This window comes from Pieris brassicae, chromosome 11 (genome assembly GCF_905147105.1).
Source record: "Pieris brassicae chromosome 11, ilPieBrab1.1, whole genome shotgun sequence".
NCBI classification, from domain to species: domain Eukaryota; kingdom Metazoa; phylum Arthropoda; class Insecta; order Lepidoptera; family Pieridae; genus Pieris; species Pieris brassicae.
In genome coordinates this window covers 497,778-517,437 of record NC_059675.1, presented here as the reverse complement: position 1 = coordinate 517,437, position 19,660 = coordinate 497,778, and the positions used below count along the sequence as shown (strand labels likewise).

Here is a 19,660-nt window from a genome sequence, read left to right as displayed (position 1 = left end):
TGAATACGAGAGTATGTCAGTGCCACCTCCATGGTAACTTCATGGAGTAGTAAGAACTAGTTACTGATCTTGTTTCCCAGTAAAATAATTTGAGATGCAGAAACATCTTTGCCCCATCTCCCACGACATGGATTATGGACGGTCATTACAGTGATCTTTAACGTGTTAATTATCTAAAACACATTTAATTCTATGCATCGCAGGTAACAAATATTTTCTTAAAGTAATATATTCCCTACAGTTAAAGCTTTTTAAATATAAGTTCTTTATAACCTAATTTACCAACAATTCCGTAATAAAAATACAATAGCTAACAAAAAAAAAAAGGTCCAAATTATTAAATATTTTTAATATAACAATGTCTTGTATTATCGGAAAGGAAATGAATAGATACTGTATTCTGAGAACTTTCGAATTATGAAACAATAGACCGCTCGGTATTGGCCACATGTATAAAGACAATTGTCTATGAATCATTTGTTTTTGGATATTTATGGCCAAGATTAAAATTACAACGTCTCTCAACATCAATCTTCTTTTCAAACTGTATACGTTTAGATATCCACTGTAAAGGCACGGATTCTTAGTAATTACAGCTAATAAATAAGTTTATAATGAATAAAGTACGTAATTTTTATTACACGAGCAAGCAAGCATTCAACTTGTTAGATTTTCTTTTATACAACAGTTTATGTATCATTCAACATCTTTAGGATACTGTTCTGTTCTTAAAGCAGGCTAGACTAATATTTGTGACATACGAGAGTCACACTCAGTGCTAAGTTTCGTTTCTGAACATCAGCTTATAGCTTGTAGTTACTGACTTTTTTTAGTTTAATATTATTTATTGATTTCGTCATATAAAGGATATTTCAAGAATACAATAGATAACTAAGCTCCTTATCAATTCCTGTGTAATCTATAAGAAAGGTAAAGACTTTGGTAATTAACATTCTCTTTAATGTCTGGAATTTATTAGTCATAATTACGCTTACACAACTTAGACCCTTAAAATCAGGAACTGATGAATCATTTTGCTTTATCAAGATTAACCTTTTGGCAAAGTATCTTATCAACTGTTACTTATGTCTGCATAATAATTATAAGTTCGCTAAAGCTGATTTATAGATTAATAATAAAATCCTTTTAATTTTACACTTAAACACATTTATATAGCTATCTCATTCTATTTAGGTATCTCTGTCCCTCTTAGCACTTTCTAAATTGTCTTCCTCTTCTTCGTTTATTGTACCTTGGGCAATAGTTTAGTACTTTCTTGCTCAACTTTTCTGTTCCTCTTTCCATGTGGCCATCCATTTCCACTAAGGTTTATTTACTTTTATTGTACCAACTGTTTAGTTATTAGTTACCTAAGTTGTTCTTAATGATGATATAAAGAATGAAGATGATAAATAAAGAAACATCCTTCCATCGAACGTTGACATACCTGAAGATGGGCGTAGTGGGCCTGTTTTGAGATCAATATCTTAGTACAGGTAGTTTACAAGTATAGAAAACCTTAGGTAGGCAAAACTACGTAATTTAGCGTGAAATAAGTCTGAATTTTTTATGAACTTTACTTAATTAAGTATTCAATTGGAAAATGTTTATTATGTTTGTTTAAAGTAGTTATTTGAGACCCTAATAACCAATTTCTTTATAAGCATATTTTAATATAAAAGCTATCACGGGACAATTAAAAAAGCTTCACTTCCGGTTTATACACTACTAGTTGTCTTCTTTATGTTTTGACTAAGAGCAAAAGAGTAAAAATAATTTGACACACCTATGTCTGACAATGCTTTTGACACAATGATAGGGTGTCCGTTAGGGGTGTATTCGCAATTGAGTGATAATTAAAATCGAACATCGATAAATCTTCGCCCCGTGCGAAACGACGAGTGTTACATCTCTATTATCCAAACTTAATTACATATGGGTTTTCAATTATCTAAACACAAGTGGACGTTGAGGGGAACTTTTTAAATTACTATATTTTATAAGATACCTTAATTTAGATATACTACATCGAGGCCCTCGCAATGTGAATGTCCATCACTTATCACTTAACATCACATGAGCCTTTTTTGCCTTCTGATACATAAAAAAGAGGTAAATTCTTTAATTATAATATAGTTTCATCATCGGACGTTGAGGGAGAATACAAAATTCCACCCGTATCACCTCAACACAACGTTTTTAAGGCACTGTGCTGTGCACCACCAATGTTGAACCAGCTGCCCACTGCAGTATTTCCTAACCAATTCGACTTATATACCTTCGGCATTGAGTGTTCACAGTTCAATATTTCAACATCCGCCTCTTGCCCGTTTGCATGTTTTTCAAGAACCTTGAACTTCGGTACTAAGTTCTTACGAACCCAACACAAATGGATTGTAAATGGCCATACTGCATGGATAAACATTAGCGCGATCGACCATCAGTCATTCCAGTGAGTTTTACAATAATTAAAGCACTCTGTAAAACACCTATAAACTGCTAGTAAAGAGTTAATGGACTGGCTTCATTACCACACCACGCCTCCCCGCTAGGTGGCGCGCCTGGACGTTTTATTGCTGCATTCGGATCTGATTGATAGCATGCGATATTCGACTAATTCAAATTGCGAAATACCACGAATAGGCTTTAAAGGCTTTTAACAAGGCTGTTCCACTGGTACAGGTTTTTATGTTTCTTTGTGACAGGTCTAACCGTGATTTCGTCTATATTCGGTAACAAAAGTCTAATATATATTTTTGCATAAATTAATAATTTGCACATACATTTACTTGATATGTTCTTTAATTACATTTAACTTTAAGATTACCTAAAAAATATTATTACCTACTCGTAAATTTTCTTCTAAACGTGTATCATGTGTGCACAGGGCAAGAGTTTAAGACCAATAATAATGAAGTTAATTATAAATAATTAATATAAGAGAACTATGTATCTGATAAAGTGGTTAGGTGGAAAGGAAGACAATCCGACCATGCTCCAGTGCCTAGACTTCAGGGTATCTGATGGTTATGTTAAGAGGCGACATCGACCGCCCGCGTCGTTGCTCTTGCTTACTCTCAGTTAAAACTAAGCTAAGTTTAACGTTGTGTATTGTGTATGTGCTGTAAACTATATACGTAATCTGTAAGCGTGTTTAGTTGTTAAATATTTGCACCTCGTTATTAGACGCACACATAACCCACAAGAAAAGAAATGTATAAAATAACACCAGCAATCATTTGGGGTATAATAACAAACCAATAAATTTGACGAACGAAGATTACAACGTCAAAATTAAAGGAATGCTACGTGTTTTTGTATTTAATGTGATAGCGATGGACGGGTTCCGTTCACGGATAGATAAATTATTGAAATTGATAAAACAATGGATTAATACCAGACAGTTGGGAAGGTCGTAAACGCACGTTGGGCTTTGTGATCGCCGCTGTCTAAACAAATCGAGCGCACGCGCCGTGACGTGTGCACCACTTGCGAGCGTCATAAAGCTGTCAAATTTGGGAATGTGACAAACCTAGACTGTACTCTTTGACAGGATGATGATCTTTAACAAGTAGAAGTAATTGGAATAAAAAAATATTCTATTTATTATTATTTGCCATATATACTATTTGATAACGTAATAATATGTTTTATTATGTGATGATATAGTGTGTAATTGTAACTTCTATTCTGCCTTTTAAGATAAATTTGCGAACTATACATTGTACCACCATATTCTAGCAAATTGCAAATTATTATTATTTATCAGCTGTATTTAAGATTATGCATTTATTTTGTAAAAACATCTAAATCAATAATAAATTCTTCGAATTTTGCTATAATCTTTCGGATATCTCGAAGCGGTTTACCGTTCTAATAGGACTTCAGGGACCTTTCATCATTTCCGAATATAAAAGAATAAACATTACTTATTACAGAGCTTGATATATTCAGTAGTAGGCGAATCAATGAAAAAAAAATCATTGTTTTTGAAATCGTTTGACACCCAATCGACTAGTAAAGTTTAAAATTTGAAGTGTAAGATTTTTATTATTTTTAAATTTTGTACCTAGCTGTTACCATATCAGAGACAAATTAACAGACTGTTTGATAGTCAAATTGGAAATAATTTATTCATTTAGATAACATAATGTACACATATGAACGTCAATAAAGAAATACATATTAAATGCTTCTAATTTTACATTTACTGCCAGTTCTCAAATTAAGGGCGTAGAACGGAAGAGAAGAACTGGCAAAAAACTCTCCGCCACTCTTTTTAATCGCCAAGTTTTAGTTTTACAAAATATTTGTAAGAAGCTGCAACCATTATACCATGTTCATCGTGACATCATTAAGTAATTAGCTATAATCATTTATAAAATATTAAAAAAACGAAGAAAAAATCTAAGATTAATCCGCAGGAGGCCTGGCAGCCTGTTCAAGAAATAACTGACATAATATAGTCAATATTATTGTTATTACTACAATAGTCTGTAGTAATATCATAATCTTTTAATGTAGGTACAATGGTGTCAGTGTCAGCTGCCATTTAATAATTAAATAAATTTATTTCTTATCTGGCAGATTTTTCAGCAATTCTATAATCTGTAATTATCGTAAAGCTCATTAAGCGATTTCCTTGAATTGTCGTAATTATCCGTGATCAAAGGGGATGTGATTGTTTTGACGGCGTTAAGGGTTCCGTGTATGGAGACTTAAGCGTCGTTACTATGGGAACCATATTGTCTTTGAGGAGGGATTACATAAATCTTATCAATAAGCTAAATGTTTTTCCTCGTAGGGAAAGTCTCATTCATTTCTAGGAACAATATTGTTAACACTAAATTCTTTTTTTATGTACTTAATAGAAGGCAAACGATGTCAATGATGTTAAGTGATACCGACGCCCATGGACATTGCCAGCAGGCTCGCAAGTGCGTCGCCGGTTTTTATTGTAATTCTTATTTATACGAAATACAGCAATCTACCGATAGTGATAAAATAATATGCGAATTGACTATGATGAGTGATGTATATGTAACTACTGTGTAAAATTATACCTTTTAATTATGTCAGATAAATTTGCCAATACGTGTGGTAGAATACGCGAAGTTTAGATGGTGCCACCAGATGTACCAAGTAAATAAATTATTATTATTACTACAAACAGTTATTTCTATTGAGTAATTAATTTGAGGACGACACAATAAACTTTATAATATTATATCCTAAATAAAACTTCTAGAAGGTCCGTTGTATGCTCAATGTATCTTTAACTACATAATATGTCATGATTTCAGTCAATATCACTAATTAGAATTTCTTAATGGAATCGTGACTAGTTAATTATGCTTACATTTTACATACTTTTTATTTTTATATTTAATTTCTCGATGAAAATATTACAACCATTATTAGTAAGGGTAAATGTAAAGGAATACTTGGTATAAAAAATATTGTTAAGAGCGCAAATTTATCTATAGAAATTAATTAATACAAAATTAAAACAAATTTAAAAAGTTTGGTCCTTGTGCCAGTGTTCCTATAACATTGGCAGCGTTTCCTCGCGGTATTGCGATACTTAAACCCTGAGCTTGGAAAGCGCCAGCTCTGGGGTCACCTGTACTATATTACCAGGGGCCAACAACCTCTGTTGAGGTTAAATATACCGATATTAAATATTATAACAAATAGACTCTAATCGTGTAAGACCAAAATCTCAATTAATAATATCGCGTACAAAACCTGGAAGGTATTCCATAAAACAAATAGCGTTTGACCTAGCAAGTATATCGAATCGCTGTGTCGGCAATAAATGATTGTTTTCGCCGACAACGGCCGACAAAGCTACCGCGACAAGCGACCTAATAAACAATTACGCATATAAGCAGGGAAATTGTTTCGCATTTTATCGAGCGAATCGTTTCACACTTCGACGTGAAGCTTTGACAATTGACCTCTTTTATTGTTACGGGACTTTTTGCAAAAATTTATTTTAAAAAAAAGCAGATTACGGATAAAAAGAAAAAATAAATAAATCAGTGGCGCTACAACTCTTTAAGGTGGGCCTCAGATATCCGCCTTCTGTGGCCATCACATGCCGTCGACTTTTTAAAGGCAGGCCGCTCATCTGACGTTTTCCTTCCCTATAAGGGAATGTAAATAGGGCATATAGAAAGTCTATTGGTACACAGCCGGGGATCGAACCTACGACCTCAGCTAGGGAGACCTAAAAGACGCACGTTGAATAGCTTCACGCTGCTCATAATAATTGTAAATTATTAAACTGTATTTATTTCTGTATGCATTCTCGAATTGCAACAACAATTTAGCTAAACAAAACAGTTTAATAAATATACTTCAAAATCCTGTGATGAAGAGGTCTTAGTATCAACAGCCGCCCTATGAAACAGATAACCAATAATAAACCCCAGCCTCCCCGAGTGAGCAAAAAATGTTGTAAATTTATGTTGAGAACAGGAAATGATAACTCTGCATTTGCTTTAAAGCCATTCATTATTACGATTTTTGGTTAAGCAAAACACGCAATTTTGTAATTTGATAAGACATTTATTAAACTTAAATTGATGGAAATCGAAATTGTTCTATAACTAGGCATTCCACATTTCCTTGGTCTATTATCTATGAAAGGAAAATATTAGCGTCGTATCAAAACGTCCGCTAAGTTTATAAAGTTAAGTTCGAATTACTATGACCCCCAGATAACCATAGATTAGTGCACTTATGCCTAACTGTAAATTCACGTTATCTCGCTTCGATTTTTTGTGAGATTTATTTGTTTTTTGCTCGGGGTGGCAATCTGGATTTTGAAATAATCTCAAGATGCCACATGTGTACACCGGGCGTTTCGGTGATAAACATTTTATTGAATAGCAAAAACTGCCGACCAAATGTTTTCTACCAATTGGGAGGAAGTCGTTTTTAAGTTCCCTTCCCTGAATCACGATTTAATGCTGTTCGATAATTGGATTATTTTCTACATACACAAGTAATATTTATTTCCAACACACAAATATTCAGTATTTATAATATTCGTAATTACATAGTAAAAATAAAAATTTAAAAAGAAATTGAAAAAGTTAGTCCCTCTGGCAGTGCACCTTTAACGTTGGCAGCATTTCCTCGCTGTCTTCGTTAAGAGAGGAAAGCACCAGCTCTGGTGTCTGATACCATCTACCAGGCGCCAACTTAAATATTAAATCAGCGCTTGTGCATTTGAAACCTACGGACCAAGAGTCTACTCCAAAGGGAACAAAATTTATCATTATTGTTTTTAGTTTTCTTTATACGTAGTAACAGAACATGTCTTACCGTTTGATAAATCTAATATAAATAAGAATATTAATCATAGTTCAATGACAAGTATTATTTTAATAATTTATATGTAAAAAATGTTATCATGGTTCAATTAGTTAGCATACTCTGCCACACACGGCGTGCAAATTTGTCTTCAAATGTAAGAAGTTACAACCACATTATGAGTCATATCAGTATAGCCAATTCCTATATTATTTTATCACTACATAATTAAAATATATTATTATGTAAGAAATTATATTACACGCAAATAATCATATTTTTTTTCAAAAGTTAAAAATTAAATCTTTGAATGTGTTTGGTAAATTATTTTAAACCTTGATTGTATTTGATACACATACTCTTTGATTTTTCGATTGAGTAACAATGGCAGCCGTCCTTGATACTACTGAGGGTCCTATTTATACCCCACAGATGCTCCCATGTCCCGTGCGAGTTATTTAAAGATCACTCCCTACACCCTTACCTAAGTGAAACTGAGAGGCACGCGACGCAAACATGATCTAATACAGTGTCATTAAATTAATTGTAAAGCCGCCGCTGTAATTTGCATGCGAATTATATAGATTTTTGAGACTACCTTCTCAAAGAATGTGCGCGAAGTTACGCGGTGTTTGATACTAGCAAAATTTTGTTATTAATAGTTCAGTTTTAATTCATCTTAAGAAGTCCGAAAATTTCAAATCGGTAGGCTTTTCTCTTACTTCATGATCGATTAGAGTTTTTTTTATACAAGGGGGGGGGGGGGCAAACGAGCCTTTGAGGCATGGGAATCCTTACTTCGAACAATAGGAGGTCGTAAGTCTCAGGGAAGACCCCCCGGGAGTCGTATCCACAGTTCGCTAGTTCTAGTATCTTTGAAATAATTTACCTCTTTGGAATTCTATTAATCTATGGGATACATAAACTAATTTTTCGCTTTTTAAAACGAGGATTATTTGGACAAAACACGTTAAATTATGAAAATAGAAAACTTCAGACATTTCCTTCTACCACGGCAACATTTAATAGCGTTCTTACACTAAACAATTATATTCAGGCCTTTACAAATCTGACAATCCAATGTTGCCAATTACGCAAATCCACAGCAATGTTGCCATATTCAAGTAATCCAATGCGTTTTATTTATAGTTGCATAGTGTTACTCGAGACGGTAATGTGCATTGAGATGATGCATCTGTTTGGGATGCGTTTTGACGCAGACACGCACTTACGGGCGACCCATTGCGTAAATTATCAAACGCTATCTTCGATTTTATATCTACCTCTTTTCTATTAGGCTGAAGAGAGACTCCTATGTCACCCATTTGTTTTTTTTTTATAGAATAGGGAGGCAAACGAGCCTACGGGACGCCCAAAAAGGGCAGTCATCATGGACACCCATATTAGTGGGTGCGTTGCCGGCCTTTTGATGGAGGAGTTTACTCTTTCTTTAAACAAAGGCGACCTCCTTCCAGGGAAATACAAAAAAATAATAAAGCGTGTTGAAACTTCGTATTTAATGACGAAACCTTTTTAGTATAGGACAGTAGAATGATCTACGCTGTTACATATCTGCTATCACAGAATAAATAGCAATTTTATTGTCCTTGAAATATTTGTAATACCGCTGTGATATAGCTTAATAATTTAAAAGGCTGTTATTTGCATACACATCTACGCTACGAATGCGATGTGCAACATCTGTTCATCTATTTTTGTGAGATAGCACGGGGGGCGGAATGCTACTGACAATATGCAATTTGTCTCACATTCATTTTATTTATTTATTTATTTCGTAATCATTTACATATAAAATAAAATCAATGGCGCTACAACCTTTTTTTAGGTCTTGGCCTCAGATTCTGTGACTGTTTCATGATGATTTGTTAATCTATCTTCTGTGCCTGACGCACGCCGTCGACTTTTTGGGTCTAAGACAAGCCGGTTTCCTCACAATGTTTTCCTTCACCGTTCGAGCTAATGTTAAATGCGCACATAGAAAGAAAATCCATTGCATAGCTGGGGATCGAACCAAACGATCTCAGGGATGAGAGTCGCATGCTGAAGCCACTAGGCCAACACTGCTCAATCATCACATATAACAAAAGTTATATATAATAACAAACATTACACTAAAACTATAGCCAAAGATGGAATACATAATATTTACCTACAAAAGGATTCAAACGTTTACAATTAGGAAATAAAAAACAATAAAAATTATTTAATATTTAACTAAGTAATACAAAATTCGGCTGTGCTGTGTGATGGTGTGAAAGTGATGTACGGGAGGGTGTAACTCCTTTTAACCATATAATTATAAGGAAGTTATTTAAAACTTTATTATGTGTATTACATATTAGCAATGATAAATTGTATCAATTATATTTTAATTCAAAGGATTTCCGCTTGAACGATTATTTGAATCGTATCTCCTGAGTGTATCAAGTTATACATACGGGAACAATTCGTCTAGGTGTCGGCTTAGTTTCACCCATAGTTATAATTTTTTGTTATTGACCTAACCCTGTCAGACACCAAAAGTCCAAGGACAATCAAGAAAGCGTTTTAAAATCAATTCGAAATAGTAAAAGGAATGCTGACGTTAAGTGTCCGATAAAACTAATCGTAATTTATGTATTTTTTTAAGGCTAATTGCGACAAATCGTCTATTTAACGATAATCGTCGCATCTAAATCGTAAAGAAATATATAATGACTCAAAACACACCTTAATTAGGTACGGAAGTCTCGAATGCTTTTTAATGTTTAACTAATTTGTTTGTTCGTTTCGGAGATATTATGTCAGACTGTTAATCTATACAAATATTATATTAAATTTTGTATGTAACGACTAAACACTAGACTTCAAAAATTATTTTACAGTAACACTCCTAGAAAAATTGCCCTTTCTTGTTCCTGCCTACCAGACCAATCGTGCTTTGTTTCGTGTTCCTCACATCATCACTAACTATGCAAAAAGCTCAGTTTTGTATCGCGCAACCCGTACATACAAAGACCAATATTTAAGTATTGACTTGTTTAAGCTATTGCGGAATATGCTTAAAAGGAGTATTAAAAATATCCTTACGTCCATATCTGCATCATAAGCACACCCCACACACCATCACGAATATACAATTTTACATCGTACAGCACAGCCGAATTAGGTATTAAGTAATTAATAAAAAAAGAACGATTTTTTTTCTTTTTCTATATATTATTTATTTCGTTGGTTATATCTTGAGTATAATTGTTTTTTGTTGACTATAACTTATGCAACGTAAGCGCTAGGTGCATATACAATAGCAGTAGCATATACAATAGGTTGTTTTTTAAATAGTTCGTAAGTACTAGTGATAGTATGTTACATCCAAAAAATAGTGCTTGAAACAGCGTTTTGTTTTGATTATATAATTATAATTATTTAGATATCAAAACTGCAAAAGCAAAATGAAACTTTATATCATTTACTAATGACTAACTTTTAGTGGTTCCTGTCTAAGTCTGGATTTTTATTTGAAAGAAATTTAAGTTATTTCAAGTAAATTGCAAGTGTAAGTTACAAATTCCTTTATTCGAGATAAAGCGTCTAGACGCAGCACTCGAATACCAGCTCGATGGCTCACTTGGCTAATCGCTGGGTGCCAGTTAACATTTTTTTACCTCGCCCACTTAAGGCGAATCTAATGGATGTAAAAATGTGACTTTAAAAATTAAGATTACGTTGTTTTTTATTCAGCGGCTTCATCGATGGTCAGACACGTCAATATAAACTCAGAGCTTTAATTTAAATAAATATTATGTAACTCTTAATGTGAACAGTAAGAGAATGCAATAAATGATGGACTTTTTATATTCGTTTCTTGTTACTTAAAACTTTTGCATATTTGAAGTGATATGTATGTAATCATATGTGTACAATTAATTTCTTCTGCTCGCAGCTTCACGTGGATTTCTTTTATTTTAACAATATTTGCGGTCTCTTCAATAATCACCGTTAGTAATTAGTAAATATACACACAGTATTTTTACTAAGCTAAACCTTTATCGGGGAACTGTACTATCTATTGGTAGGTTTTGAGTTTATCTCATGCATACACACACAGACGCGGGGACTTTGTTTTATACTATATCAGAATTATTTAAACTGACTGACTGAGTCTTGCATCAAATTAATGACAAAATATACAGGATAAATTAAATAAATCAAACGTGTAGCCTATAAAGTATTGCGCCCCCTAGAGTGTTCGCCAATGAGGAATGTGCGATCGGCGTGCGTGCAACAAAATATGTCAGTTTTACGTGAATGCATTATTTCAATAATGTTGAATGATACTTTGTCCTGAGTTTAGATATGCTCCATAAATTTTCTTTAGTGTTGCGAATTATTATAATAAATTCAAATATTACATCTTTTTTTAATAAATCAGGTTGTATCTACATTAAATAAATAGCAAGAACTCAAAACAGATTGAAAGGGTAGCTAGCAAAAGTTAAATGATGACGGCAAAAAATAAAACAAGGTGGAAAAAAATGGTCGTCTTCCGGATATTATATGTGGACAAATAAAGTCGTATTATTACGACTATAAAACATTTTTTTTTTCGTGGATCGAGATATTTAGATAAATCCGTACAATGGTGAAGGAAGTTGGGATATTAGGATAACAAGAAAAAAATTAAAATAACAAATCGAAAGCATTTGTAGCGCCACTGATTTTCTATTATTATTAAACGAAAAGTTGTACATAACAGTATATAATCACAATTATATATAAAATTATGGAATTACCTCAATATACGACTCGATTGTCCGTAAGTTGGAGTTGAGGCACGTAATAATTAAGTCTTTGTTAAATACATTGTATAAAATGTATGGACCACTTTGAGAACTCGTGACCTACGCTTATGTTCATAATTACGTACCTACGAGCTAATAAATGCGGTTCAATACTGAAATTATATTTTTGGGGTATTAGTTTTTAGTGTCAAGGACATATATGTAAAAAGTATTTAAGTCCATTGGCTTTAAGTATTTAAGAAATATATTATATGTTTTTTCGATTTCGGAGATTTCTAGAATTAATACTTTTTTTCTAGTCAACATTAATACATTGGTACTAGATACACAAATAGAACAAACACGAAGATATTAAAAAGAATTTAATTATAAAAACTAAAGGAAAACTGAATTAAAAGTGTGAGCTAGATTGATAATGATAGATAGATGAGCTCATGCTAGATTGTTAAATGTAATAAGATAGTTTGAAAAGCTCTTAGTTAAAAAACTTCGTCTTTAACCATCAAGACCTATTGAAAAAAGTCTTATGTTTTATGAACAGTATTTTATTGAGAGTTTAAAATATATTCATGTATTGTTGGAACTGCCTTTTAGCAGGTAAGAGGTGTAATTTTTAATTAACTCTATACAAGCCATCTGGTGCATTGGCTGACACGAAAATTACGAGTTCAGCGCTTGTCGATAGCTCGCTATTTGTGATTATTGTAGTAATTTTTGCAACATACATGACTGAGTTCCTCTACTATTCTCACAAATAGGGTGATTCCTTATTTTAGGTTTGTTGTAAATTTACTGAAATATCAAGATTTTTAGTAGCGAGCAAGGCCACGGATGGAAGCTAACGTATACAATATACAGTAGACATTGAATGCGGCTTCCCAAACGTGTAATTTGTTGGTATTAATATCATCTAAGCCCACCAGAAACTTGTAAAGATGGAATAAAAGGCACAGCAAGGAAGATATATCAGGTAGCAAGGATGAGAGGAGGCTTTCACTCAGTCGGAAGTCGTGTTGAACATGGACTTAATGTAACCCTGATTATGTATTACTCGAATAAAGGTACGTATTTAAGCTTATATATATTAATCGGGTAGGATATAAAACAACTCAAAAAAAATGATGATTTTATCGCGAAAATATTTACAATTGCCCACATAAGCGTCTGTTCTGTATTTGTTCAAATCCCCACACATTAACCCTTCAATGAAATATATAACAAAAGAAACGCGTCAACGGGAAAGGATAACTTATTCAAGAGTTATGAAGGGTTGAACTCGTATGTTATTGGGGTAAATGTTTACTATATACTGACTTATCGCTTGTCATAAAATCAATTATGCAAATTGTATGGTGGCTTTGTGTACGGCTGTGTTTTAATGTGTTTATATGAAATGCTTAAATTTTCAAAGGTTCGTTTATGTAGAGATTTGGTTTTTATTTTCTATCGTTCTTTACGACTTGCGTAGGATTCCTTAAATTAAAAAAAAACCTGATAATATTACATGAATTATGTAAATGATATTTTCGCAGATCACACAGCTAAGGTTAAAGCCAAAAATTTGTACCTTCTTTCATTTATTTCGCAAATCATGGTGTTTATGTTTTAATTAAATTCAATGGGGTTAGGGAGCATGCGCCACTACACCACATACATAATCCATGGTACATCATTACCGAGTGATGAAAGTATGTTGAAAATTGGAGTTGATTTAAGGTTTTTATAAAAATGCTAATTATGATTTCAAAGAGACCGCCAGAACTACTAAAAATCTTGCACATAATACACACAGGTATATCAAATCAATAACTATGACTTACCTGACGGACCTGCTTGTATTGCTCTTCGAAGCTCCACCCTGCGGCGCTACCCTCAGAAGAGGAGGACGAGGCAGACCCTGCCGGCGGCGCCGGTGGAGGTGGCGCTGGGGCGAGGAACGCCGGGGGAGCATAGAATCCCCCAGGACCACCACCTGCCATGGCGAACACGCTAGGTGTCGAAAGGGGGGCACCTTGGGCCAGAGATGCGAGAGAAGAGAGATGAGGGTGTAGTGATGTCTTCAGGGACTCGAAGTCGTCCCGGACCTGTGAATAAAGTGTTAATTAAGAATACGGTAAAATTTAGTTTGATTACCGTTGAAGAACATTGAAATATTATTTAAAGTATGATTTGGAAAAAAAACGAATGACATGTTCTGCTACTACTTAAACATATAGATATATATTACTATTAATTTAATTGAAACAACTTTTAGAATTTGAACTTTTACTTGAAAACAATAACTTTTATCCTATTTCATTTATAATCCAAAATGTTCGTCTTTTCCCACAGACTAACAAAATTTATTGAAATATCAGATAACACATAATAGATATTTAATAATCTAAGCAATATAACCTGAATCTGAGAACGCATAATAATTATTATTAATATTTAATTTTCTGGAGGTCAGAGCAAAATAGGATCCTTATATGTAGCATGTTATCGGTAGTAGCAATTATTCAGTCTCTCACCTTTATCACCTCCCTCTCCATGGGTCTCGGTGAGTTCCGCTGAAGTTGATGGTTGAGATTTATTTGCTGATGATTCATCGCGTGGTGTGTCAAGTTGTGCTGGTGTGGATGAGGCATGGGCTGGTGTTGTGGGTGTTGTTGGATGCTGGGGGCGTCTCTGCCTACACCCTCGTCCGAGCTCTCGCAGGACTGCTCACCGGACGACTCTCCCTCCGACCGGGCTGACTGTAATACATGCTATCATAAGAAAATTATTTAGAATTTTTTTTCGAAAATTATTAACATATATATTATCAAACTGCAAATCAATCAATCGCTCGAACGCTGAAGAAAAACCCCAAAAATTCGACGGCCTGTGCCAGAGACAGGAGGCGGATCACCCACTTGTTTATAACATTTACGAATGATTATGACAAAAAACAAAAATCTGATGCCTAGACCCAAAATGGTTATAGTGCCACTGATCTATTTATTTTTTATTCTAGCGTGTACATCCATAATATATATAAGATAGAATTTGACTGTGGAACATTGCTGGACATATAACACTAAATATGTACTAATAGAATATTTTCCTCCTTTTAGTCATTAGTTCTGTTAACACTACAAAACTACGCCTAGTCCATAAATACATAACCGGTAAATTTACTTTGTAGACGACAAAATAGCCAAGCTATATACTTTAATAAATTTAACATATAAATATTGGAAAGAGGGCTTATTTTTATCATAATGACGAGAATTGTCGTTTAATAACATTGACAGGTGTATCGTAATTATTGATAAATGCTGGGAGGCGTCTGGCATCGCTAAAAATATATAACTAAATTATATAGTATTAAGGCTTTGCTTTGGTTTGTTAAAATATTTAAAGACTCATTCAGGTAACAGCAGTGTTGGGCCAGTGCCTTTGCTGTGCACCACTTAGCTATCATGCTATGTGGGCATCTTTACAAGCGCTCGTACGGAAACCGGCTTCTTTGCCTATTAGATAATGAAACAAATATAGACGACATCTGAGGACCAAACCTAAAATGGTTGTAGCGTAACATATATATTTTATTTAGGTATAAAGGACCGTCCGTGACTTTGTTATTTAAAAACCACTTTCACCAGTTTAGCTAGTTACAAAAACTCCTTGCCCCATTGGACAAACTGGCAAACGATTTATCCTATAGACACTAGGAACAAAAGACCTTCTCTATGTGCATCGTCTCCTGGTACTAGCGAATACAAATTTTAAAAATGGTTGTAATTTTTTTATTACTTGTTGTAAGACTACAGTGATTGTAACATATAGAAAATGCACTTCAATACTTTAAATAAATAAATGCGGAAATGGAATTAATTTACTTATAAATTAAGATTTCCTGGAATTCCATTAATAATAATATTTACATTGTAAATGAATTTATTGTATTCTTAGTTCGTGTACCGGTAATTAAATGTAAACAATATAATCTCTGGAATTGTAATCAAACTGTAATTGTTTCTATTCGATTAAGAAATTACATTTAAGTACATACAATGTAAGTGTGATTATTTCTGCAAAGTTGTGGATTTGAATAAGTAGTGGAACATCATTGGTCCATCTGCCAATCCAATCAAGGCTCGGTGGACGAATTTTGAAGATTATATTATAAGTACGGCATATGGTAACCACGAGAACACCTGAAGGCTCTCATTACAGAGTTATTTCACTTGTGGTAAACTCCTGCGCAACACGAATTATAATATAATGCATTTCGAGCTTGCAACAAGATTGCAACTGGTACAATTTTGTTCGTTGTATTCAATATGGTTTTATTTCTTTAAACGGATTTCTGTTATATAATAAAAATGGCTTGCCAAGACAACGCCAAATTACGTTCGGCGTATTTTCTTTTAACGAAACGATCCTCTTTTGAAACAGTTCATGTTGGCGATTCACTTAAAAGATTATTACCAGATTAAAAAGGCTTTTTACGCGTTTATAATATTAATTAAATATAAAAAATGTTTCGAAACATTTCTTATTAGAGAAGTTATTACAATGTAGGTTAAAGCTTTAAATACAACATATAAATTGATCCCTGTGGCAGTGTACCTTTAATGGTGGACAAAATCACCAGCTCTCGGGACACTAGTACCAGGCGTCAACTTAAATCTTTAATTAATTGTACTCCCGAACCCCAAGGGTCTCTGCTCCAAAGGGAACAATATCAAAGTGGGAGAGACTCTTATAAAAAAATGTTGTATTTGAATAGGCCGTCAGTTGATAGAGGTGTCAACCGCAGCCCATAGAACATCCAGTAGATTTTTGTATGTCCTATATAACCAGACACAGCTCTTTTTTATACTCTTAATACTAAGCATTTCAATAGTTATTTAAGACACTTAGAAGCAAAGAATACAAGTCATATTTATATAAAAGCTATATTGTGGCAGTGTAGCGGAGGAAAGAGCCCGCCCGCGGCCCTCAATTACGACATTAAAATTATCATTTTCATTCATTTTATTTCGATTTTTATTTATTATTCGCATTATTATCGGTGAAATGTTTCGTTCGGATAAATGCCTCGCTCCAATCGTCACGCGAACTCGATTCCCTGATTTTGGGTTCCTTTGGGATCGTGTTTTAGGAACGAAACATTTTGTATGATTTTTTAAAATTGTAGCGATATGATCTATAAAGCAACGCATAACAATTTGTTTGCCGGGAATGCGATCCTAGAGTAAAATACTTTTAAAGCCATTAAATTATGTAAACGTTATTGATAAGCAGCAAGTGTTGAGTTGATGTAAACCTTCTGACAGTTGCCCCGTTCTTAAAAAAAACATTTAAGTTCATTAGAACATATGTTTGTATTGTATTGTATTGTTTTTATGATGTACCGTCCGATTAAGTAGGAGAACAATACTCTGTAAGGCAGAACAAATGAATTCTTCATAAGTTTATTTCACTACGGAGCCCACAAATCCATTAAAATTATTATAAAACACGACTTTCTCATGGTTTCGACTGCTACTGAATTCCGTCTGAGTTTTTTGAGACGGCAATTTAATATAAACGCTCTATCGGTATTATGATATACGACTAGCTTCCGACCGCGGTTTAACTTACGTTTTGTCGAAGCCAATTTACAGAACCTTTGTTTACTGATTAGTTTATTTCGTTAAATTTATTAGGACAAATATTTATACACAAAATTAACTTTTATAGTTTCCTTCTTCCTTATAAATTTAGTTTAGTGTTGGCCTAGTGGCTTCAGCGTGCGACTCTCGTTCCTGAGGTCGTAGGTTCGATTCCAGGCTGTGCATCAATGATCTATATTTCTCTTTGGGTATTTAACATTATCGAACGGTGAAGGAAAACATAGTGAGGTAACCGGCTTGATGCTATCACATTTGCCTTTTTATTTACCTTTAAGACAAATGAAATAATGAAACAGATACAAGAATCTGACTAGACTAGACAAGATTTTTTTGTATTTTTATATACAAATATACTTCAAAATGGTAAAATGATTATTTGTATTATACTTATGGGAATCCAACAATTTAACGTAAATTGAGAATAGCCAGTAAATAAAACGATTATCAGGTTCAGTTACTGATAGGTTAGCACAACAAGTGCTAATGTCTAATCAAACAGAATGGGCCCAGAATGGCCCATGGGCTTTTGTCGAAATCGCTCGTGATTTTATAATATAACATTAACCGTTTGATGTTGACTTAACTGAAAATCAACGAGTAAATAATGCTGACCGGAATTCCACTTGTTCATGGTCTGTTCTCGAAAATATAAATCCTGAACATCGCTCTAATGAAATTGTTTATGGTTTTTTTTTATGTTACAGGAGGCTCGGCTCACCTTATGTTCAGCGATACCGGCCTCCGTAGACATTGGCAAAGCCAAAAGGCACGCAAGTGCGTTGCCGGCCTTTTAAAAATTGGTATGGTCTTTTCTATAAGACTACTATACTTCAGTGGGCAGCTAATGTGGATGTGGAAAAACGGACGTCTAGGTGATACGGATGGTATGTTTGTTTGACGTATTTTGACGTCCTTGACATGAATTGAATTAATGCTAACGACTCTTCTGAAGAGTAGCAGAGAGACCCTACATCGCAACGCCAAGAAATCAAGCCCTGGGATTAGGGTCAGGTGGAAGGTTAAACTGTCAAACACGAAATGAAAGTAAGAGTAAAGGAATTCATCAATTAAGAGCCATTAATGGAAAGGTTTCAAGATAAACAAGGAGTTGAACCTCATTCTCGGAAGATTTCCGAACCCATATTAACTCTAATATAAACGGGAGGCTTCAACCGCCGATTAACACTTCGACAATTTTACCAAAAAACGATAACTAACTGTAATCCAAAGCCCTTAAGAACCATTTCACGCTGCGAGCTAATAAGCTCAAATCAATGAAGGTAAAAATGGAAGTTAAACTGAATAGTGTATGAGATTACACAAACACCTCCGATGATCCAGAAACTCCGACATCGAATATTGAATCTTACACAGTCGTCACGAAGTCGTCTATCGGCCAAACGCCGCACAATTTAATATTTGTGATAGAAATCATAATCGTGTCTGTGCGAGCGGCTTTTATGAGACATAATCAAATAGAAACTTGTAATGAAAGATGTCGTGTACATGTTTAGTATGCAAAACAAATAAGAAATAAAATGCCAAACATAATTTAACGCTGATGTATCTTGCGAAAACGTGCTTTTTGTCAGGTAAATAGTGGTTATAGGAACAAAGGATTTAATACATGATGATGTAAATGTTCGCACACGATCCCTGGAACATTTATTAGCGGGATCCGTCACGAAGAGCTTTGTCCACACATTAGGAAAGTTAGCACCGGGATCTTTGCTACTATTTGCCTAAACAGGGCTATGTTTGCCTAGACCGCCGAGTGCTTCTCAGTTGCGTCAATCATTTGAGCAATGCACGTTAATTCTGCAAATTTACGTAAGCGAGAAATTTCTGATTGTATATCTTTCCTGGTATTCGCATATTCTATTGTAA

The 19,660-nt window shown here is 34.0% G+C and overlaps 1 protein-coding gene across 5 annotated transcripts in view; it reads right to left on the bottom strand.

Moving 5' to 3' along the window:
- LOC123716589 (protein dead ringer) overlaps positions 1-19,660 on the bottom strand; it is a 102,382-nt gene that overhangs the window by 48,490 nt on the left and 34,232 nt on the right. For 4 of the 5 annotated variants that reach the window (XM_045672403.1, XM_045672407.1, XM_045672404.1 and 1 more), the window contains exons 2-3: positions 14,639-14,875; positions 13,946-14,209 (exon numbers count right to left, since the gene is read on the bottom strand). In XM_045672403.1, coding sequence (XP_045528359.1) covers positions 13,946-14,209; positions 14,639-14,875 — 501 coding nt within the window. The remainder of the gene's footprint in view (positions 1-13,945; positions 14,210-14,638; positions 14,876-19,660) is intronic. The other variant, XM_045672405.1, reaches the window with a different exon arrangement.